A 24,946-nucleotide genomic window follows, 5' to 3' on the forward strand; every position below is an offset into this window, starting at 1 on the left:
CCATAGTTTTTTTAGTTTATATTTAAAATAATATATACAATTAATTTTAAAAATAATAATAGCTTTAAATTATTTTATTAGGTAATATGTCAGAAAAAATAAAAATTAACCATTCATATAATTAGCAATTATGAGCTCAAAAGCGGTTTAATTAGTTCCACGTTACGAGCAAGTGTGTTGAAAAATCATATTTTATTTCACGTGCTCTGAAAGTGAATGGTTGTTGTTCTGAAAAGTGTGCAGAAAATGAGTCGTCTGCTCTAGAGCACTGTACTTTCGAAGCACGTTTTTTTTAGGGTTCCGTAGCCAAATGGCAAAAAACGGAACCCTTATAGATTCGTCATGTCCGTCTGTCTGTCCGATTCTGTCACAGCCACTTTTTTCCCAAACTATAAGAGCTGTACTGTTCAAACTTAGTAAGTGAATGTATTCTATGAACCGCAAGATTTTCACACAAACATAGAAAAAAAACAATAAATTTTGGGGGTTCCCCATACTTAGAACTGAAACTCAAAAAATCTTTTTTCATCAAACCCATACGTGTGGGGTATATATGGATAAGTCTTCAAAAATGATATTGAGGTTTCTAATATCATTTTTTTCTAAAATGAATAGTTTGCGCGAGAGACACTTCCAAAGTGGTAAAATGTGTCATCCCCCCCCCCCCCCCCGTAACTTCTAAAATAACAGAATGAAAAATCAAAAAAAAATATATGATATACATTGCCATGTAAACTTCCACCGAAAATTGGTTTGAATGAGATCTAGTAAGTAGTTTTTTTAATACGTCATGAAATTAAATTTTTTTTTTTTTCATCATACCCATACATGTGGGGTATCTATGGATAGATCTTCAAAAATGATATTAAGGTTTCTAATATCATTTTTTTCTAAACTGAATAGTTTGCGCGAGAGAACCTTCCAAAGTGAAAAAAGTGTGTCCCCCCCCCCCTGTAACTTCTAAAATAACAGAATGAAAAATCTAAAAAAAAATATTATATACATTACGATGCAAACTTCCACCGAAAATTGGTTTGAACGAGATCTAGTGAGTAGTTTTTGTTTAATACGTCATAAAATTAAAAAAAAAATATTTTTTCGTCAAACCCATACGTGTGGGGTATTTATGGATAGGTCTTCAAAAATGATATTTAAGTTTCTAATATCATTTTTTTCTAAACTGAATAGTTTGCGCGAGAGACACTACCAAAGTGGTAAAATGTGTCCAAAGTGGTAAAATGTTGAACGAGATCTAGTAAGTAGTTTTTTTTAATACGTCATAAAGGAACCCTTCATGGGCGTTTCCGACTCGCACTTGGCTGCTTTTTTTATTTTATTTTATTTTTTACAATAAGCAATTAAAACGCAGTGATACAATATATCCCTTGGTTAACAATCCACTATTAAGATGGTGCGCCAAAGAAAAACACTAAAAAGCCCACAAGCATTCAGATAACGGCCACCACAGAGCGTTGCTGCCGGCTGCATTGCTGCTGCAAATGTCAATCGATATTGACGACCCATGTTTTGTTGTGTTTCGCTAAATGTGACTCGATTCCTGCAACAGATTATGCGAGCTGTCACGTATGTCAAAGTTGGTCACGTTCACGATTTTTAGATTTATCGCTACGATTATTTTAATTTATATTCCATAAATTCGTTGTATAAAGTTACTTGTTTACTTTCCAATTTGTTTGTGATGTGTCATGACGTGTATTTTTTTTTAATATTTATTGTATATATTGTGTAAAGCTTCGTGTTGTACACGGTCATGGTCCCGACGGAAGACCAACACTAGCCCAGCCAGGCTAGCACCATGCTGAGTATGTTATGTTACTTGTTGTTTTATTTTTTATTATTCCACGAATAAACGCTCTCTACTGTCTACTCTACTCTACTACTCTATATAGCCATCTGGATTACCATCACACACGCACATAGGGAAAGAAAAAAAAAAAATAGAAATAGGAGTTAGAAAGAGAGTCGCTTGTGAATTGTAACTTGTAGCTTCATTAAATAGGCCACTAAATACACCTCTTTGTTATTACAAAATGTGTAGTAACCGAAATAAATTGAAATTTTTGTCACAAAATTGCATTGAAATAAAAGTTAACTAGGTACATACTTCCAAATTAATATTTTTCGATATATTCTTGTTTCTATGGTTACGAAATCGTTTAAAATGGGAGATTTTCCAAAAATTCATTGAATAAACAATTTTTTTCAGTTCCGAGCAACAGCGACCCGAGGTTTTCATCATATTGTGAAACTCAATAAAGATTGTTAATGAAATTTTCTGGCAATTATATACCAACTCTCAGAAAAATACAAGTGCTAAGTGGCTGAATCAACTTTTTTGTCAGCTAAGTTTAACCAACTTTGACTAAAAGTGTTTTAAACAAAAAATCTAATTTAAAGTATTTTTTGCTTTTCGAAACATCTAAACTTCTAAATTAGTGACCTTTCATACGAAAAACTTAATTTATAATTGTAGCTCGATATTATTACGAAATAATCGTATGTTAACGCTATAGAATTTTAGGAAGTAAAGAGGGCTATATTTTTTGCGGAGGCACTCCACACACATAAATATGACTAATATATAATTTTAGCTTTCAGCTGTTTGTAAACATGTAAACATTTTAACAACGCAATTCAAAAAGGATAAAAAAATAATAGGTAGTTAGCGTATGTGAGCGTAGCAAAATTATGAAAATTGCCCATTAATCTGTTTTAGGACATAGCTGTACGAACGAGTAAAGCACCAAATTTATTGTTATTTCACCTCGAGTGTACACAGGGCATAAAGGGGTGGCGAAAGGTCAGAAAAGTAGGTATTAACAGCAACATTTTTTTTTACCAATATTAAACCTTATATCGTTGCACTAAGGTTTATAAATGATCAGTTAAATTTATATGTTAGCGATAGTAGTCAGCATTAAGAGCCTGTTGTTGAGAGACTCTGGTGGCCTAGCGGTAAGAGCGTGCGACTTGCAATCCGGAGGTCACGGGTTCCACCCCTGACTCGTACCAATGACTTTTTCGGAACTTATGTACGAAATATTATTTGATATTTACCAGTCGCTTTTCAGTGAAGGAAAACATCGTGAGGAAACCGGACTAATTCCAACAAGGCCTAGTTTACCCTCTGGGTTGGAAGGTCAGATGGCAGTCGCTTGCGTAAAAATTAGCGCCCACGCCGAATCTTGGGATAAGTTGTCAAGCGGACCCCAGGCTCCCATGAGCCGTGGCAAAATGCCGGAACAACGCGAGGAAGAAGGATAGTAGTCAGCGTTAAAAAGTATGTTCCTAACATTATCTTATAGCCTACGTGCAGAGCGTCCAACCAGCAGGGTTTTAGAAAAAATCATTTAGATCATAATACAGTCGCTCGATAGAAAATATCATGGAATTAAGGTTAGAGCGCCATCTTGATAGTCACGCCTCGTGATTAATTCCTTTGATCATTGTTCATTAGATTTGTTTAAAGTGTAATATCTATAGCTTATTATACAGTAAACTAATGTGGTAGTGTGCAGGGTATGGAAAATTAATGGGTTTTTAGGGTTCCGTACCCAAAGGGTCAAACGGACCTTATTACTGAGACTTCGCTGTCCGTCCGTCCGTCCATCCATCTGTCACTAGGCTGTATCTCATGAACCTTGATAGCTAGACAGTTGAAACACTTACAGATGATGTATTTCTGTTGCCGCTATAACAACAAATACTAAAAACAGAATAAAATAAATATTTAAGGGGGGCTCCCATACATCAAACAATTTTTTTTTGCCGTTTTTATAAATAATGGTACGGAAACCTTCGTGCGCAAGTCCGATCCGCACTTGCCCGGTTTTTTAATTTACTTTCACTCAAAGACCATCACTTACATATTTCTCATTCAATAATTTCAATCAAGACCAATCACTAAAAGCTACAGTAAAAATGTAGATATAAAAATAATATTTTGCCCTGTACATAGTGGCATATATAATTATATATCAAAGCATCGGAAGTATCGAGAGCATTACATCTCAGTTCTAATTTCCTAGGATCTATTAGCAAGTTCGCTCTGATCAAAGGCACCGCAAAAGTCCGGACTTTACTTAGGTAATAGATTAGAAGTAGTTATAAATCTTGTACAGTACGGTAAACTAATGTGGAAGTGTGTAGTTGATGAAATATGAATCTTGAAACGCGTTTAACCATTTTTTAGTCAACAACCGACAATTCACGTCGGTGTTTGTAAAGTCCAGTGTGGCCCACCATTCAACACTGACATAAATGATATTGAGAACGTAACTTACTTTCTATGCATCTCTTGTACTCGCATATAAGTGCTGATAGCGTATATGTCAGTTTTGACACGGTCAGTGACTCATTGTATGGGTACAGCTATCATTTTACTTAAAGCAATAAATAAATATTATAGGACTTATTACACAAATTGACTAAGCCCCACAGTAAGCTCAATAAGGCTTGTGTTGAGGGTACTTAGACAACGATATATATAATATATAAATATTTATAAATACTTAAATACATAGAAAACACCCATGACTCAGGAACAAATATCCGTGCTCATCACACGAATAAATAAATACCAGGATTTGAACCCGGGACCATCGGCTTCATAGGCAGGGTCACTACCCACTAGGCCAGACCGGTCGTCGATCACGATACAACGTCGCACAAAGCGATGGCTCGATGTCGTGAAAGCAGATATGAGCATAAACGGGCTCACACCAGAGGACGCCCGAGATCGCGCAAAGTGGAAAGCATGTAGGAAAGCGGACCCTGACAAAAGCCGGGTAAGGTAGAAGAATCACGGTACAATGTCATGTTCTACGAGCTCACTTTTGATATTGGAGAATATAATCGTTAATATAGAAAAAACACGTTTATTACTTTAGTTACATAAGACCAAAGTTCAAAGTGATCAGAGTTTCATATTCCTTACCTTATGCTAAGCACTCCGTTGTTCACAGATCTCTTTTCTTGGAACAAGCATGTATTGAGTACACGTAATAAAAAATAATTTTTTGGCAAAAAAAAACATTTTTGTTACAAGCTTTTATCGCTGACTGTACTTTTTTTCCACAGGCCACTAATTCTCATCGAGACAATTCTAAAAACCCCAAACACAATTAGGTTGCGTTGTTTTATCACAGAGTTCCTATGGCTACCTTCTGTCTCCATCATCAGATCGGTTTGATGGTACCATAATATTGCATTGTCACCCGACTTACATAATTATGTATGCAAATTTTCAGCTTCATCGGACACCGGGAAGTGGGTCAAATTTAACTTGCAAGATTTGTCCCATACATACTAACAGGGCAAGTTAAATAAAAGCTCGTAAAAACCGGACGAGTGCGAGTCTAACTCGTACATCGAAGGTTCCGTACAAAATTAACTTATTATTATTTTAACTGCAAGTTTTTTGTCTGCTTGACGGCGGCTCTTAACTAGGCTCCTAATAATTAGTGAAATCTAGTTTGGACCAGGGCACTTTTCGAAAACTAGTTTTGACAAAAAAAAACCCAGTCAAAACTAGTTTTCACCAAGGCACTTTGCTAAAACTAGTTTTAACTAAAAATACTAGTTTTAACTGTAAAACTAGTTTTTACCGAGGCTTCAAGAAAAACTAGTTTTATTTAGTGAGAACGCGTTTTAGCGAAAATCTGATACAGAAAATTTGCTTAATCTAGGAAAAAGGTAAGTTTTTACTCTAAACAGGTTTTAACGCTAACATATGTAAAGGCCAATTTAGAACTGCCAAATTAAATATCAAAGAACTCTAACTTATAGTGCGCCCTCGTTTCATAACGGAGTCTGTTGAGGTTCATCTACACCACACCCAAACTCCCATGTTTATAATAACCTAACTGTCATGTCGCCCGTCGGCAACCTGTGGCCCTTCTAATCGGGCCCTGATTGCCGGCCACTTAGCAGGGGTATGCTAATATCAAGTTTATGGTAATAAAGTCTTGTTCCCAGCGCCCGAATTCATTAACTATTAATTAACTAGGCTGATCTGCATGGTTTCATGCTCGGTTGGCGAGCAAAAAGGTTGTCGGCAGCTGGCGTTGAGACTATTCAAAGTTTTTGCAGTTTGGAGAATTGTAATTTGTATTAAAGAAACTAGGTTTGTGAGAGTTCGAGCACTGAGTATTCCGTATTCGAATTTTCGGTTAGGTACCCTTGCTTTTTATAACCAATCCATTCTTTGAATTATTTAAGAATGTGAAACAAGAATTAGGTACACACGTCTTACTTTTACGATTGGTAATAACAAACAAAAATTGCCGATGTCAAATATTAGCCCCCGCCTACGTCCACGTAAATTCTTAAAACACATTCAATTCCAATTGTTACCCCCTTGGGATTTATTTCAAGAAATTATTTTTAGTTGAACTCTACAATATTTAAAGAATATATATTTCGAGTTCCCACCTCCAATGGTCTAAGGTTGACTCATGCTAAAATGGACCGAGTCCGGTCCAAGGCATCCGACGCTTTGTTTTCTACAGAAAGCATCACGTGATCAGGCCGCATAGTCAAAGTACCAATGGTTTACGCTCAGTAGCGTATCGTAGTCATCTATCTCTATCACTCTTCTATATTAGTGTGACAGTGATAGTAGTTACGCTTCGTTCCCTACGGAGCGTTGGGCAGTTTTTATTTTTATTTTTATTATAGGACATTATTACACAAATTGACTAAGTCCCACAGTAAGCTCAATAAGGCTTGTACTCGTATTGAGGGTACTTAGATAACGATATATATAATATATAAATATTTATAAATACTTAAATACATAGAAAACACCCATGACTCAGGAACAGATATTCATGCTCATCACACGAATAAATGCCCTTACCAGGATTTGAACCCGGGACCATCAGCTTCGTAGGCAGGGTCACTACCTACTAGGCCAAACCAGTCGTCAAAAGTTGATTATAAAAAACAGAGTGTCGAACGCCTCGGACCTAGACCGTTCTAGCATTTAGTTCATTTCATTTATTTCATCAACACACTTACGAGTACATGGTATACAATAAAAAACTTGAAACAGGTATACATAACATGCATAACACAGACAAATTTAATATATAATTGAAGGTTATTTGAAGGCAATTACAAAAATGCAACAAAATTATTTTCACGTCAGCAGCTAGAACAAGGGTAATTTGCTGCTTAAAAACAGTGAGCAAAATCGCATTTTGCTCACCCAGTGAGACAAAATAACATTCAAGTGACCTTTGAATTCGAATGTCATTTCAACGTGCGGGGCCTAATACAAGTTCGAAATATTTGGATTCTATTGTCTTTATCCCTTTCACGTCATTAGCAAAAAAAAAAGAGACAAAAAAGTGCATACGTAATTCAACGGTATATTGGTATAAGTCAGACCGCATCGTTCCAAAACACCCTACGGGTCTTCATTCGTAATAATTAATTAATGAAATAAAAGTTAAAAATTTAATAAAAACACCATATTTTACGTATTTTATTATACAATCAAAACAATGAACTTATACAAATTTACGCAATTGTTACGCAGTAAATAATTCTACTTAACTACTTTTAACGATCTCTACTATAGTTGACAAATAGTAGTATCCGCAATTGGGACCGGATCTTACAGTGTTTTTTTTTACAAAAAAAAAGCAATCGATTGAACTGTCAATTGATGTTCGTTTATTCATTATTTTGGTATTATTTTATTGAAATTTCTTTCGTTTTGTTTTATTACGGTAATTAAAGTTAATTGTTAGAATACCTTCAGAAAACATGAGTGAAATAGTGATCCGTCCGTCTGGATTACATTTTTTCAGGTTGTATTTTTTGATGGCTGACTGACGTGAAAAATTTTGTGTACTACACGAGATCAAAGTTATTTACATCTCGTGTGCTTTTAAGTCCCTTACTACGCTCAAGATTCTAAATTAGATTCATTCGCTACGCTCGTGAATCTATTATAGAATCTTTCGCTTGCACGGGACTCAAAACAAGCACTCGAAGAAATATCAAACTTTGCTCTCTTGTTGTACAAATAACTATTTCCTACTCCTCTACTGTTATCTGTCATTTATATACTCATTAACACGAATATAAGAACATACATAAAAGGTTTCAAGAAAAGTCTATATCGTCTATTCCTCATAACAGCACTTGTGCTTTAAAATCGCTATAACGTTATTGCGATTAATGGCTACCAACCTAATAAAATCAAAACTAATACAGTTTCAAACTAAGTGCATTGCTGCCAACTTACAAAATATTCATTTGATTGCATAGTAGAAACAATTGCTTCATAAGTCAGAAACACCCATGTTACACCCGTAATATAGCAACACCCATAGACTACGAAGACCGCTTAGCGTTGCTTGTTAGTCTCCATAGGCTACAGTAGCCAAAATCGAGAAAAAACCTGTCCTGTAGCAGAGAGCAAGTACTAGGGCCTCATGAGTTACGAGGTGTCGCTGACCGGCCAGGCCGGGGCAGGCCGGGGGCGTAACACGGTATGCTCGCGTAATGTTAGCTTACTTTTGCTTTATTTACCTAAATTAAGATTTATTTTTGTTGACTCGTAAATAAATAAATAAAATAAATAAATATTATAGGACAGTATTACACAAATTGACTAAGTCCCACAGTAAGCTCAATAAGGCTTGTGTTGAGGGTACTTAGACAACGATATATATAATATATAAATATTTATAAATACATAAAAAACACCCATGACTTAGGAACAAATATCCATGCTCTATCACACGAATAAATGCCCTTACCAGGATTTGAACCCGGGACCATCAGCTTCGTAGGCAGGGTCACTACCCACTAGGCCAAACCGGTCGTCACTCGTCCTAGGAACAGTATTATATGCAACGTTGTATAAGTAGGTCCAAAACTGCTCGTGGCGTATTCCTTTACAATGTTCGCCTACGCCTTCGGCTTCGGCTCACATTGTAACCCACGCAACTCGCCTTTTTTTGACCCGTCTTATACAACTGTTGCATAAAATACTATAATATTGTTAAGTAAATAAAGTAAATAGTAGTAAATAGTAAAGTTATGAGGATATCACTATCTATACGTAATAGGGTTGTTTCCAATTTTTTGAAACGCTTGTATTACGTTCTATATTATCTAAAAGTTGCCCTAAAATTCAACGTTCATACTAAAAACGGCTTTAAATATGTTAAATTAACAAAATATATTTTGACAGATGCTTTCGCGCCCAAAACGCTCTTTGAAAATTTTGTGACGTCACAGTTTACGGTTTGACACATAACTACATACACACATAGAAGATACGAACTATCAACTGACATTTGTCATTTATTGTTTATCGCCTAACTGTCAACAGTGTGAATCCGAGAGTTGTGACGTCATCAGAATCTTCAATGACGTTTCGAGTTTGGTCACGTGACGTGTGCCAAAAGATATTTTAAATTCAATATTTATAAAAATATGGTCATTACAGGTCCCCTGAAAGTAGTTTAACATGTTCTTATAATCCAAAAGAATTTATTGGGATACAATTCTGCCCTAAGATTTGTAGATGGAAACAACCCTATTACGATAACGGAACTGGTTAAGAATACTATAAAAATATTCATATTCGATAACCAGCAAACCTAAGTACATAACAATTATAATTCTAAAGGGTGTTACTTCGTTCGCCAATTACGCGTGTCAACTGACAAAACAACCCCAAACTGCAGAACCCATTTACACAAATTAATCAAAACAGCTATTATACGACACAATAATAATATCACAGTCGGTTAGAGGGCGTATTTCAACGCTTAAAATATAATACCTATTGAATACTGGTATCCCTATGAGCGATCTTGCGAATTCCTATTGCACCAATGAATATCCAGTATTGAATTTACAAACCAACCCATAAACGCGAAATCTTCTGAAATCGCGGAACGTCTGGTTGACGTAACTGGTGACCGAAGAGGTGGCGGCTTCCTCGCACAACGTATCAGTATTGCGATACAACGAGGAAATGCCGCCAGCATCCTTGGTACAATGCCTCAAGGGCCTATTTTAGATATAAGCTAGTTATAGTAATCATCTATATATCCATTTGTATATGTGACTGTTTGTGTTCTAAATAAATTAAAAAATTTAAAAAAAAAAAACCAATATGTATATTGTTATTGTAAATAAACCCATAAATAAAATAATTATTGAACCTGCTTGCAAGATTTCAGGAGAATCCGTTGAGAAATGCGGCATTGAGGCCATTTTGAACTTACACTTTTATGTCAAAAACTATGTAAAAAATGTCGTTTATTATCTTTTGCTTTTACATCTCACTCGCGCCTATATATGTATGAATAAATATGAGCGAAATGCACACAGGAATGATAACGGAATGTGTGTTTAAAACTTTAAATTGGCTTCCTATAAAGAAAAATAGCCGAACATACGAATGCAGCTTCGTCCAAGCTGAAACGTAAAATAAAATAAATAATTATTATGGGACATTATTACACAAATTGACTAAGTCCCACAGTAAGCTCAATAAGGCTTGTATTGAGGGTACTTAGACAACGATATATATAATATATAAATATGTATAAATACTTAAATACATAAAAAACACCCATGACTCAGAAACGTAGACTAGGTCATTAAATATCATTTTAATTCGCGTTAAGACTTTAAAAACTACTACTACTACCAAACTACTACTACTACTAAACTACTACTATGTTCTTATCAAATTTGTATTCTACTCGTATTTTATCCCTCTGAATTTGCTCTTCAAGCCGAGCGCCCAACATTAAAATGTAAATCCGAATAAGGACGCATTGTGTCGTGTATGTCTCTTGTAATTCTACTGGCTTTTACGCGATGTCCTATGTACAAGAGAATGGCGAGAACCAATGAAGCAGGAGGCCGTGCAAATAGGCAATTTCCTCAGACATTCACAGGTGACGGGTATTAGGTTTTTTTTTTACTTTTTACCCTTTCTCCGCTCCGCGAAGAGAATATGTGGATTATACCAGTAGGAGTAATATGGTCGGCTCTTTATCATTTGTCACCATGCCTGTCACGTTCTAACAAGTTTGTAAGCGTGAAAGTGAGGGGCATAGTGACAAGTGATAGAAATGGAACCATGCAGCAACCGCAGACTTGATTATGGATCCAAATTCAAAATCGCGAATAAAATTGTCAGTTCCACTAATTCATTTTAGGTGAGTACGAGTAGATTTGTAAATTTCATTTGGTACAGTTTGTGTCAAATCTGGTAGTTTTTTGCAGGCTTGTTTCTTGTTTATGATGTTGGCTGAATGAATAATCCAAGTTTGAGACCTTGAGCACCGAACGCAATTTTGTCAAAAATCGAGAAAACTGCGAAAATTTCGTGTTTTTTTTTAGATTTGGGCGATTATAACCCTAAAAGACTAGTTTTTTATAGTACTTTCTCAAATTTTTATTTTAAAGTAGAGTCAATTTGCTACAATACGAGATAAGAATGGTCTCTACAGACCTAATAGTTTCCCAGATCAAGCCTTCCAAAGTTTATAATTTTCACCGTAGCGTGCCTAAGTCCCCCCTCCCCCCCCAGTTCCAATCTATCCTATATTTATTCCTGTTCTTAGCAACTAGGGCAAGTTAAATAATATGATTCTGATCTGTCAATGTCAAAAGTGACGTATTAGGTTAAAAAAAATACCAATCCAACCAAAAACGTCACTTTTGACACTGATTGATCAGTAGATTAGAAACAGATCGAATAACTAAAACTCGAGTCGGTCTGTTATTCCAGGTTATATCATTACAAAATTGTAGACCCATTTTCTGTGGTTAAATAAAAATAAATAAATAAATATTATATGACATTTTTTCACGGTGTCTATTCACGTGTCACGGCCGCGTGTAATTTATAAATAAATAAAATAAATAATGAATATTATAGGACATTATTACATAAATTGACTATGTCCTACAGTAAGCTCATGAAGCACAAGCCTTGCGGGTACTTAGACAACGGCAACGATATACGAGCATATAATATATAAATATTTATAAATACTTAAATATTTACATAGAAAACATCCATGACTCAGGAACAAATATCTGTGTTCATCACACAAATAAATTCCCTTACCAGGACTTTAACCCAGGACCATCGACTTCATAGGCAGGGTACCCACTAGGCCAGACCAGTCGTCCGAATTTATTATATTATATTTTTTGATACACTAGCATCTGAAAGCTGATGTGTGTATATCACTGCACTTGTTTTTTATTTGATTAATGTTAATTTTGATAATTTTAATAGTTTGTATTTTTATCGGATTTTATTTTATGTTGTAATGTGTAATACAGAGGTATCTTAATGGTAAGTTTCAACACTTTCAACGTAATTTGCACCACTACGCTGTAGCACCTAAGATACTTTTAATGTAAAGCAGGTACCGCAAGTTCCCTTAACTTGGACGTCGGATATTCCGCATATAAATGAACTCATAACTCAACAGCTGTATTCGGGTCAAGCGACACTTCATCATTCATACGTATTACGCGTATTTACGGAGGTGCTCGAGCAGCGGATTATACTCTGGGGTAACTTTCTCTGGAGATTCGCTGTGACAATTTTACTTGATTTAAATTTTGATTCCAAATAGCAGGTAAGTTCAAATTTAAATTATACCTAATTTAACTTTTACTTATATTACTATTGTAATTAACTACTTATTTGTAATTTTCACCAAATTTATAGTGTTTTATTGACATTTCGCATTGAAAATTTGAATCTGAATTGGTTACCTACGTGACAGGCTACGCCTAGTGTAGGTACCGGTACACTTATTTGTAAATATTTAAAAAAAATATTATACTACGTCGGTGGCAAACAAGCATACGGCCTGCCTGATGGTAAGCAGTATCCGTAGCCTATGTACGCCTGCAATTCCAGAGGAGTTACATGCGCGTTGCCGACCCTAACCCCCTCCCACCCTCGTTGAGCCCTGTGTGTGTGTAAATGTACATAATTGTCTCTTAGTTTTTAAGACCTGATAATTTGGTTTCTTCGTAAATCTTTGTGTAAAATAAATAATTTTTACTTTTATACTTTTCTTTAAATAAGATTATAAGTGAGAAATCTTTGTAAACTATGTCATGTATGTATTGTACATTTTGAGAGGTGTGTAATAAAGAGTATTATTAATAATCATTAATAGTCATCAATCGTAATATGCTTAAAATATTTGGGAATAATTCAAATAATACTACAATCGCTGATAGTTTTCAGTATAGTCTGCGTAATGTGATTTTATTTGGTCAAAACATGTTACCTACAAGTTTTGCAAATGGCCCATATTTACCGATTTTATTCAGTAAAACAAATAGTTTCACAGATCAGCAGAATTGTATACCTACCTCTACAAATAAATAACGAAAAAAATATTTTACATTGCATTCCCGCTTTGAAAGCCGGTCTTCAGCCTGTGTTAGGTTATTGGATATATTTTAGCTGTGTTTTGTTTTCCAGAACATTCCAATACCAGTGACATGTTTCATGTGTCCGTATTCGTAATTTATTCATTATTTGTGACTAAAGCTCCCGTTATATATATTATGTCATTTAATATTTTAAAAAGTAGGGTAAAGGCACAAGTGCTCAGCCATCCATCAGTGGTCAGCCTTTCTTGCTTATTTTTAGTTATAATTAGCAAATTTTTTCTAATTTTCATGCTAAAAGTAGGTGATATTACAGATTGATATACTATTTACTTTAAAAATAGCTTAATTTACACAATAATTGTCTAGCATTAACACAATACTACTTAAAGAAGTGCTGTCTTCTGACATGAAAGATTAAATGATATCCGCCATTTTTTTGGAGTGTCACATGTTATTTTGATAAGCCGTTAGCAGCCGAATTGTGATGTTTTGTTAAAAGAATAGAGACTGCTTCGCAGAATTAAAACTTAATACATCTGAAAAAAGTAAAAAATAAATATAAATCCAAATAAACACTTTAAAGGGGGCTGACTATTGCGAACTACTTTTTTGTACAAAATCCAATAGTCAGCCTCCCCTGGCTGACTACTGGGTTTGAGGCAGTAATTTTAAAAAGGTCATAAATTCAGAAATCAGCCGAGGGAGGCTGACCATGGGATTCAAGATTTTTTTATTATTTTTAAATGAATCGTAAGTCGTAAAATCAAGCACCTTTAAATATTTACACTATTAAAAATTTATTTGATTGAAATAAATTAAACCTCTGGCTGACCACTGGACCCTGAGATCACCCCTCATGATCAGGTCATCTAAAAAGGCAAAAGCCTAAGTAGTAAAATTCCTAGAACGCACAACAGCTAGCTAGCAAAATGCCTGAAACGCAGCATGCCTGCTTTTTTTATTACCTAAATCGCATTAGGTCCTAATAGCAAAATACCTGAAACGCACCATGTTTGCTTTTTTGATTACCTAAATCGCATTAGGACCTAGTAGCAAAATGCCTGAAACGCACCATGTCTGCTTTTTTGATTACCTAAATCGCATTAGGACCTAGTAGCAAAATGCCAGAAACGCACCATGTCGTCTAACAGGTAACCTACCTACCTTTTAGTCAGCGATATAGTTCATCCCTACAACTTGTATGGTGTGACTATTTTGACACTTTGACTGCTACGAACTATATGACGCTGACTGTACAGTCGCCATCAAATGTATCGGAGCGGTCAGTGTTGTACAATCAGCAAAAATGTACATACCAGCAGCAGCAATATGCAAATTAATAAAAGTAATTTATAAGATATTAATTGTGATAAGCCTATTTTATTGACTTTAAATTACATTTTAAATTTCACTACCTGCCAAACGCGTGGTACGGTCGCCATCAAATATATCGAAGCGGTCAGTGTACTCAAAAATATCAGACCATGATTTTTATAACCAAATAAAGGCTTTGTTAAGATATTTGTGAAGACCTTGGCCACTTCGATATGTCTGATTGCAACTGTACAACAAAGTTTTAATAGAACATGAATCCTGCGTAGCCTGCACATTTTGCGACGCACATCACGCTATGTGATGATGATGAGATAATTATCATGGGATTAACTGCGTATATGTAAACAATAAATAATACGAGTAAATAAATGGTTATTTTTGCAATTTTTATTTTCAAAAAATTATTCTAATGCAGATGCTGTAGTTAACTGCACCAACAGTAAAACACTTTTATAAATCTGCACAATATCAGCTACATGCTCTGCAGAAAAGTCCGAAACCGATGTGCTGGAATTAATTACATCCATCCAATTTTCGGCATCTATATCAAGATAATTTACTTATTGGTGTATACAGGACAATTGCTTATCAGATATACTACAATTTAGGTAAATCTAATTTAAAGTATATTGCCATTCAGCTGTTTTGCGTTTTAGACATTACATAAATTAGGCAACAGCATATTTTGTGACTCTGCTACTCAGACATTTGACGTTTTGGATGATTTAAGTCTTAGGCATTATGATTGTAATGTATTTTACTTCTTAGGTATAAAGCTTCTTAGACATCCGTTTCAGGCATTTTGCTACTTAAGCGTTTTGCTTTTTAGATGACCTGATCATGAGGGGAGATCACGGGACTCAGAACCCACTAGTCTGCCGTTAAAATGGGATAGCTGGACACTGGGTACTTAAAGCTGTTTTTTTTTTGGTACACAGGGGGCAAAAAGGCCCGTTCATTATATTTAATGGAATATTTCTAAAAACAATATTCAATGACGTTTTATTCTTCATAAAAAAATAACTTTATTGAATTCTTGTACAGTCAAAACATTTATGATTCTCATTGGTCAATGAGTGGGCAAATTAAACGATCTTGAACATAGAAATTTCGTAAAAAGGCTGACTACTGGTACATTTACCCAATATATTGTAATGAGTGAGTAGCACATTCTGCTCCAATCCTCACTGTTTCACTAAAATGATTTCAGGAAACCTATTTCTTTAACCCTTTTCATACAAAATGCCCGATTCGAAGAATGAGATACGATAACGATAAGTTCTGGTTTAGATAAGTTCTCATTTAGATATCGTTTATATGTCGTATAATTGACAGAAGCAGCTCGATTTGGGCAACCAATGTCACTTTGACGTTAGAAATTTCGTAGATAGATCTTATTGGGATCACAGCGGAATCGAAATAAACGTCAATTTCGACATGTCGTTTAGTTATCGATCTTTTAAAGATCTTAAACGTGTTCAAAATATAATAAAATCGCATGAATTTCCATTGAAACTAAAATGTGGCTCTATAAAAAGTCCCAAGTAAATACGTTCGTGCTCAAAACTACATTACCGCTAACCTCCGCGGCACTATTAATCAAGTTTACCAAATCCGGTGCCTGTACAATTACCGGTACAAGGCCCGGTAATGAAAACTTGACGAGCATGCGACCTTATCGAGTGTTTTGAATTGAATACGTGAATAATAGTTTACTGTTATTTATTTATTTTTGGTATTACGTCGGTGGTAAACAAGCATACGGCCCGCCTGATGGTAAGAAGTTTCCGTAGCCTATGTACGCCTGCAACTCCAGAGGAGTTACATATGCGTTGCCGACCCTAACACCCCTCCCTCCCTTCGTTGAGCTCTGGCAACGTTACTCACCGGCAGGAACACAACACTATTTGTTATTTCTTATGTGTTTTAAATTACATGAATCTTGGCATACATCCTTCTTCTTCTCATGGGAGCATGGGGTCCGCTTGACAACTAATCCCAAGATTTGGCGTAGGCACTAGTTTTTATGAAAGCGACTGCAATATGACCTTCCAACCCAGAGGGTAAACTAGGCCTTATTGGGATTAGTCCGGTTTCCTCACGATGTTTTCCTTCACCGAAAAGCGACTGGTAAATATCAAATTATATTTCATACATAAGTTCCGAAAAACTTGGCATACGTATGGCAGAAATAGTAGTTATTTTTCAGATGGTATATAAAATTTTGCTATAATTTATATTTCTGAACAAGAACCTGGATCATTATTAATTTCACTGTTTAATTTCCCGATGAATCCTGTAATCAATTGGAAACGCATCAGTTTGCTGTGCATAATTACTGTGTTACATTTACATTTCATTTAATAATCCAGATATTTATTTATTTTATTTGTTTATTAAAATTAAACCACCAATAAAATCAACCGTCTGTGAAGCAGACTTGAATACGAATTGCCAATTAAAATGTACAGTTAATTAATACACCAAAAGGTCATTTCACCGCGAGGTCACCTCTAGCTAAGTTTATTTTTATTTCAATAAGGGTTAAGTTTGATTGATGAATATTTTCATGTATTATAAAGAAGGCAATTCTATTAAACTTTTTGACAGTTAATTAAATCAATTTAAAATTGGAATTTAAAAAAGTTAGCTCTCTATGCATATAATGCAATTTAAGCTACAGCATGTACCCTTTTAGAAATTCTTTATACATAATAAACATCAAATTACATAGATTTCCTTAAATTATAACGTCTGCTTCCTAAATAGGTATAACCTGTACTTCAACGCTCCTCCCCAAAAAATTTGAATGTAGGAGATGTTTTATTTATACAATTTTAGATACAAAATTTATAAACATTTAGTATCATTAGTACTGAAAAAAGTAGTGTAAATATGTATGTTCCATCTCAAAACTATTCCGCCAGAGGGCGCCACTTGGTAGTTCGGCAAAGATCCGTTAGATGGCGCCACTTGGTAGTTCGGCAAAGATCCGTTAGATGGCGCCACTTGGTAGTTCGGCAAAGATCCGCCAGAGGGCGCCACTTGGTAGTTCGGCAAAGATCCGTTAGATGGCGCCACTTGGTAGTTCGGCAAAGATCCGTTAGATGGCGCCACTTGGTAGTTGTTCATTGATCCCCGTCAGATGGCGTTACTTTGTACGTGTAAGTAAGTTAGTTATCGATGAATTTAAAAAGTTCGGCAAAGATCCGTTAGATGGCGCCACTGCTGCCCCTGGCCCTACCGCCGCCTTGCCTCAGTTTAGGTATTTGTCTCCCGACGTGTTGCATCAGCCGCCAATGTGGCGCCGACGGCCACCTGCAAATTCCTACGTGGGCGTCGAGGTCGATCGAGATAAGAGAGAGAATAAGTAAGATTTAAAATATGCATATATATATCGGCTTATTTTTCTTTTTGTATACCACGTCGGTGGCAAACACTGCCCGCCTGATGGTAAGCTGTCACCGTGGCCTATGGACGCCTGCAACTTTTTTTTTATACCACGTCGGTGGCAAACACTGCCCGCCTGATGGTAAGCTGTCACCGTAGCCTATGGATGCCTGCAACTTCAAAGTCGTTACATGCACGTCAGCCCGCCGCATTCCCGAGTCGAGGTCAATGGCCTAGGAGCCTCGCCCCCTCCCCCGCCTTCCCCGCCGCTGCCGCAGCCGCCTCCCCGCCCTCCCCCGCCTCCTCACCGCCGCTGCCCCTGGCCCTGCGCCCCTTGGTAGTTGTGCATATATCCTCGCCAGTTGGCGCTACTTTCTATGTTTAAGGTATTTATCTCCCGAGGGAAAACTTCGCTAAAATAGATGGCACCACTTTGTACGTGTACGACAAACAAAAAGTGACGAGGTGGCCTCCAGTGGCGAAGGTCGGATTCGAACCAGCGTCTTTAGCTAACCGGGGCGTCTTTAGCCAGTTAACGTCATGAACCCCTAGGCCACCCCGTCACGGTGAAACTGGTCCTAATTTCTCGACTATATATGCAATCGTAATGAGACTAGGCGTTATGTGAAATTCGCATGTATCGATGCCAATTTCCTATAGCTCGTTGAGCAATAATGTAAATGACTACATTTGACCTCGCTCGACAAAGATGGTTCAGTTTGCACCGAAAGTTGAGGTAAGTACATATATTTATATTTTAATTATTACAAAATAATGTAGTTTCGTTTCCTGTACGATAACTTAACAAACAAATCTTTTCCTCTTTTCATATAGTTCATGAGAACCGTTTCACACGTTTCTTTACCACATGCGCCCCGCCCGCCCGTCTACACCCCACCCCTCAACTGAATTTTTCTGCTATAAAAGAGCATGTTGAACCATATTCCCACTACAGTGTCACAACGAATATTGCGTTGAAATCATGGATCCGCAAGCTTCATCACATACCAAATGTAAGTATAGTTGTATTATACTCACATTAACATTTGAGTATTTCACCTCTGTTCTGTCTTTGTAGTTTAAATAATCTATCACTTTCGACCTATGTTCTCAATTAGGAATACTTGCATACTTTTAATATAAATAAAAACAATATTTTTATTATATTTTCCCCAGCCGACAACAATACCATCACCACTTGGTGCTGCCAGTGCTGGTTGTCCACCACCACAAGCGGCGGCGGCGGCGGCTGTGACGGTGGCTGTAGCAGCTCCACTTCGCAATCGTCACCCGGACCACAACCGATGGCAACAGCAAAGGCACTGTTAAAACAAGACGATGGGGACAAGGGAAAAACAAACTGCCTAGAGAGCGCTTCTGAGAGCGATACGAGCGATGAAATGAAATCTTTTTATCAAGGATGTAAAAGCAAGTGGATAAAAGCGTTCCAGAACAATACTCTGATTAATAGATGGCGCCTCCCCATGCCATTTCACACATTTAGAGTGGAAGTAGCGAGATTGTTAAAACGATTGTATATCGAAGGTCACCATGACGATTGTCATATTTACCCGTTAATTGTAATGTGGGACGATTTAAACGATGACGTGGAAGAAATAGTGGGAGATGCTCAAATCAACTATCAAGACTGGATTGCGTTATTAGGTGGCGTTACAGCGGAACTATTTTCACGCGTGGTGTTCAATACTAAATCTTTTAATTATTTAATCAATGTAATATTTTGTGTGCTAGGTCCAAACATAATAGCTTCCGGTGATTATGAATGTGAACCTAAATGTAAGAATGCTCGTACATATTAAGGTGATGATGCATTTATTCCTTGTCATTGTTTAATTTTAAATTGTTAGCTCGCTGCGAATGTAAATGTTTTAATGTACAAGTATTAATAATAAATTCATATTACTGAATATAGGAATGTTTTATTGAGTGAAACCTCATTGATTTGGAGTAAATGAATATTTATTGAGTAAAATAGTTACACAATGTTATCTTTTTCTATCCAACTTTTTTCATTTAAGCCAAGCCATTTTACATACACTTTATTTCCACGACGCTTTAAAACTTTTTCCACTAGATAAATGTCATTGTGTTTAGTTTTCTGCAACTCTTGTTCATAAAAACATCCAGAGATGGGTTGGTGATTAGCGTCTTGAAGTAAATAGGTCACTGGATTAGTAGTTTGCACTTTAGTTATTGTAAATATTTCCGTAGTCCAATTGCCGGTGTAGCCTTTGGCGAAAGTGGATTTATATTTACTAATTCTCACATGTTGACCGACCTTGAACTTGGCACGTGGTTTGACTTTAATGTGATTGTAGACTTTATGTAACAACTGTTTAGAGTTGTTTTTATTCACACTCGCCGGTGCCATACCGATAGTACGATGCAGTTTGTTATTGTAATATTGTTCCACTTCACTTGTCAGCTGTATCCATTTGTAGGAACCATTCATGCTAAATTGTTTCCAAATCCAATGTTTTAAGGTTCTAATTAGCCTTTCCACTATGGAAGCTTTCATGACACTATAGGTAGAGTAGTGATTGATATGATGATGTTTCATGAGCGATTTAAATTTGACATTGAAAAACTCTTTTCCATCATCTGATTGAATATTCTTGGGCTTTCTCCCGTTTTCACTCAAAATTCTGCTCATTGCCTTTGTAACATCTTCAGCGCTCTTAGACTTTAGCGGTTGCATCCAAGCGTATTTGGAAAAGGTATCGATACACACTAGAATATACTTGTAGTTGTTATTATCCTTGGAGTACTTTTGCATATCAATTAGATCAATCTGCCATGTGTCATCGAGCCCCCTCTGAATGAATCGACGACGTGGAAATGTTTTTCTCGCATACCTGTGTATCTCGTTGACCACTTGAGCTTTACTCATTTTTCTTCAATCGCTTTCCTGGAGCTATTGCCGTTGCTGATGGTGTTTGGGCTGGTTGTGGTGCGTGTGTTTGTGTAGTAATTCTAGCTGATAATTGTTCAACCTTTACCCGTAAATCTTTTATATCTTTAATATTTGCCTTTAGCTTTGTGTTTAAAAATACTACTTGTTCATCCAATTCAGCCCTACAAATAGCATCAGTTTTAAGAAAAGATTTATGAATTCCTGCCACCCGTCTATTTTCAAAATTTACTAAATCTCGTTCCACTTTCAAGTCGTCACGGATTGTAGACTCGCTACCCAAGTATTGTCCAAACTTGTTAAGAGGCATTGTGAAAGTGAACGATGGGGGAGGCCTCATCGGTATTTATAACAAGGTAGCAAGGGGGGAGAGGCTTAGTTACAAAACATGTCTGTTTTATTAGATAACAGCTCAGAACAGGTTTAAAAACAGCTAACAGAAGAGGGTCTGTTTTCTTACTTTAAAATTATACCGCTCTCAGTCAGTTCCTCAACGATTGCATTGATCTCGTTCGAATGAGAGGTGTTGCCAGCATTCTGTGATGCTATCAAAAGCTGTAAACGGCTCACCAGTTCGTTGGGATCATCCCAATAGATATAATCAGTTTTAGGATAAAAAGTTTTAGTTGTTAATACATCTCTTCTACCAGAGTTCAAACATCCACCTTCTTTATGTTTCTTTGATTCTTGTGGTTGTTTAATGTAACATTGATATTTTACACTTCTATCTCCACTCAATTGGCCGTTTGGCGAGAATCCTCTACGATGAGCGTTTGTAATGTCTAAAATATTATTGTAATCCTCTACATCTTTTCTCAAAACTATATTCTTGTTTGGTATTCTTTTAAAGATAAGTTCCAACAGTCCAGGAGTTAGGTTGAATCGTGAATCTTTAATATGTAACACGTCATCAATGATTTTAACCCGACTATTACCAATATGCATTTTATTATCCTTGAGATAAACACCAAATGGTATTTTTGATGTTTTTAAAAGATGTTTCATATATTTATTTTGTAGATCATCAATACTACTATTACCACTACCACCACCACCTTCATCAAATTCAAGAGCCGACTTCATATCTTCAGCATCGCTAAACTCTTCATCTCCCTCTGTTTTTCTTTCATCATCATCATCATCATTATCAGCATCATCATTAGAATCATCTTCATCATCATCATCATCAGCAGCATCATCAAACTGTTGTGTTTTTGTAAAAAGATTATTACTCCACTTAATCAGTTTACTATTGGGTTCTTCGGTTTTAATCAGATATTTCCTTTTACGTGAATGTTTTGACAATGGTGTGGAGGTCTTTATCAAAGGGAGCTGGGGGTTATTCATTACTGCTGGTTTAGCATTGTCATCATTATTATTATTACCTTTAGATTCTAAAGCTTTAGTCATTAAAACATTGAGCGGTTTTGTAATTGGTTCAAAGGTTTGAGCTAGCGAAGTGTCAAGCAAAGTTTTATCTGCTCGCAACGCTTTTACTTTTCTCTTTACACTCTCAATGGAATCTACGAGTTTCCGTTTCAACTTTTTATTACCAAACATATTTTATTTTATAGTGTATGTGCTGATGCTGCTTTTGCTGCTGCTGCTGCTTTTGGTACGGCCGATGCTAATATGTTGATAGGATATAAATTAAACGACGTTGTTCTTCAGTAGCTGACAACATAAAACTGATAATAAACCGGAGATGACACTAAATTTTATACAATAATGAAAACGTCAAATCCTTTACGATATCGACCCTTATTAATGTCTCTCTCCTTGTCGATTGTTAAAAAAGTATACTTTTTCTGCCAACACTCGCGACAAATTTCCTTAAACTTTTCCCAACCCATATCGGTGTTCACGTGATCGTCATAGGCATGTTTTAAATTCAACTCGTCCTGTTTGAATAGCAATATAAGATTGGCATTATCACGTACCAACTGTTTAGGTATCCTACTATATGTCTGGCATAAGTAGAAACAATCTAACCAACGATGACGTCCCATTGCAAAGTACTGACGAATGGCATCTTGATCTTCCAAAGCCACATCGTCAAATACAATGACGCTGTCCTCCGCAGCTTCCTCCGGTGGGACGACTTGACTCTTATCATTGTACGTGTGAAACGGTATGTCACCCGCTTGCTCTAAAACGTCACTCAGAAACTTGTATTTAGGTTGATTCAATGATTTCGAATAAAGATAAACATTATGAAACTTTACACCGTTCGGATGTAAGAGCAGAGACAACAGAACATTTGTCTTGCCACAGTTGGAAGGTCCACAGATGAGACATCTAATGTTATTCGCCAGCAACGAGCCATGTTTAAGGGAGCGATGAGTCATTGCTGGTTTCACATTATCATCTAGCACAACACTCCAATCTTTAATAGCCAGTGACGTGTTTTGTTTTTTAAGCTTCATTTCACTGTGATGTATCAAATCGTTAGGACATGTATTTTATACTCACACATACACACATACATGATCAAATTTCAAAGGTTTAAATATTATATAGATATATAGGCATACTTTATACTCACGTACACAGTCAAGTATAGATACTTGAGATGATAACACACATTGGCGGGGTTAGTGTTAAGCATAATCCCAAACGACCTAGACGACTGCGATCTCATAGTAGCGGTGGGGGTATTATAAATAATTTAATTAATAATCTACCATTCGAAGCGCACATACCCGGTTACAATTATTGCGGTCCCGGTACTAGATTGAAGGAGAGATTGGCTCGCAACGATCCCGGAGTGAATTCGCTTGACGAAGCTTGTAAATTACACGATATTGCCTACTCACGTGATAAAACATTGGAGGGACGTCATCAAGCAGATTTGCGATTGGCCCAAGCTGCTGAAAATCGTTGGCGTGGTAACAATTCAATTGGTGAACGTATTGCCGCGTTAGCGGTAGATAAGATTATGAAATATAAAGTTAAACACGGTATGGGTATGATTCCCATATCTAAAGTCATTAAAGCAAGTCGTGATGCTGTAAAAAAACACATTGCGAAAAAGAAGGATACAACTACTAATACACTACTAAAAGTGGGTGTAAAAGCTGCGAAACATTTTGTTAAAGGGAAAATTGTTAAGGGACAACAGAAACAGCGAGTCATTCCAATACCTAAGAGAGGCGGTTTCCTACCAGCTTTGATACCGCTACTGGGTGCTTTAGCAGCCACGGGAACTTTGGCCGGCGGTGTTACCACTGCTGCTAAAAATATTTATGAAATGGTCAGGAATAGAAATAATAATAATAATAATGAAAGCAAGATTGTCGGTAGAGGTTTATATTTAGCACCTTATAAACGTGGAATGGGACTCTACATTACACCGGCTAATAACGCAGCAGCAGCAGCAGCAGCAGCAGCAACAGTATCGGCAACTGCAAAAGTGGCGAAAAAAAAAAAAACAAGAAATTAGATTTACCTCCGATTGGTCAAGCTCTCACCGATGTGGACATTGTGAGATTTGCACGTAGAGAGAAAATCCCCTACTTTAGGGGTGTTTTCATGCGAGATAATCTCCCAAAGAAACCTCACTATTATGAAACTGGTATTATCAATTTAGACTCTCAGCAGGGTGAAGGTACACATTGGTGTGCCTATGCGAAAAAGGGTGATTATTGTCTATATTTTGATAGCTTTGGTGATTTGAGACCACCTCGAGAGTTTATTGATTATATAAATGATTCCGCTAGTACCAAACAACAGCGCAACATGCGAGTAGAGTATAATTACAATCGATTACAGAAATTTAATACTGTAAATTGTGGACACTTATGTTTGGCCTTCCTGTGTACCAATGCTAAGCGTTTGTTTTAAATAAATATC

At 36.4% G+C, this 24,946-nt stretch overlaps 1 protein-coding gene across 2 annotated transcripts; it reads left to right on the forward strand.

Annotated features, from left to right (window-relative positions):
• Positions 1-18,482: 18,482 nt before the first annotated feature.
• LOC133516551 (uncharacterized) lies at positions 18,483-19,982 on the forward strand. 2 transcript variants are annotated; one of them, XM_061849540.1, is made up of 3 exons: positions 18,483-18,898; positions 18,997-19,175; positions 19,339-19,982. In XM_061849540.1, the coding sequence occupies exons 2-3, from the start codon at positions 19,145-19,147 to the stop codon at positions 19,980-19,982; spliced, it is 675 nt and encodes a 224-aa protein (XP_061705524.1). In that variant the 5' UTR covers positions 18,483-18,898; positions 18,997-19,144. The 2 variants fall into 2 exon arrangements, with proteins under 2 accessions (XP_061705524.1, XP_061705523.1); XM_061849539.1 differs by having other exon boundaries at positions 18,491-19,175.
• The last annotated feature ends 4,964 nt before the right edge of the window (positions 19,983-24,946 follow it).

The sequence above is a fragment of the Cydia pomonella genome, chromosome 3 (genome assembly GCF_033807575.1).
Source record: "Cydia pomonella isolate Wapato2018A chromosome 3, ilCydPomo1, whole genome shotgun sequence".
In the NCBI taxonomy this organism is placed as follows: domain Eukaryota; kingdom Metazoa; phylum Arthropoda; class Insecta; order Lepidoptera; family Tortricidae; genus Cydia; species Cydia pomonella.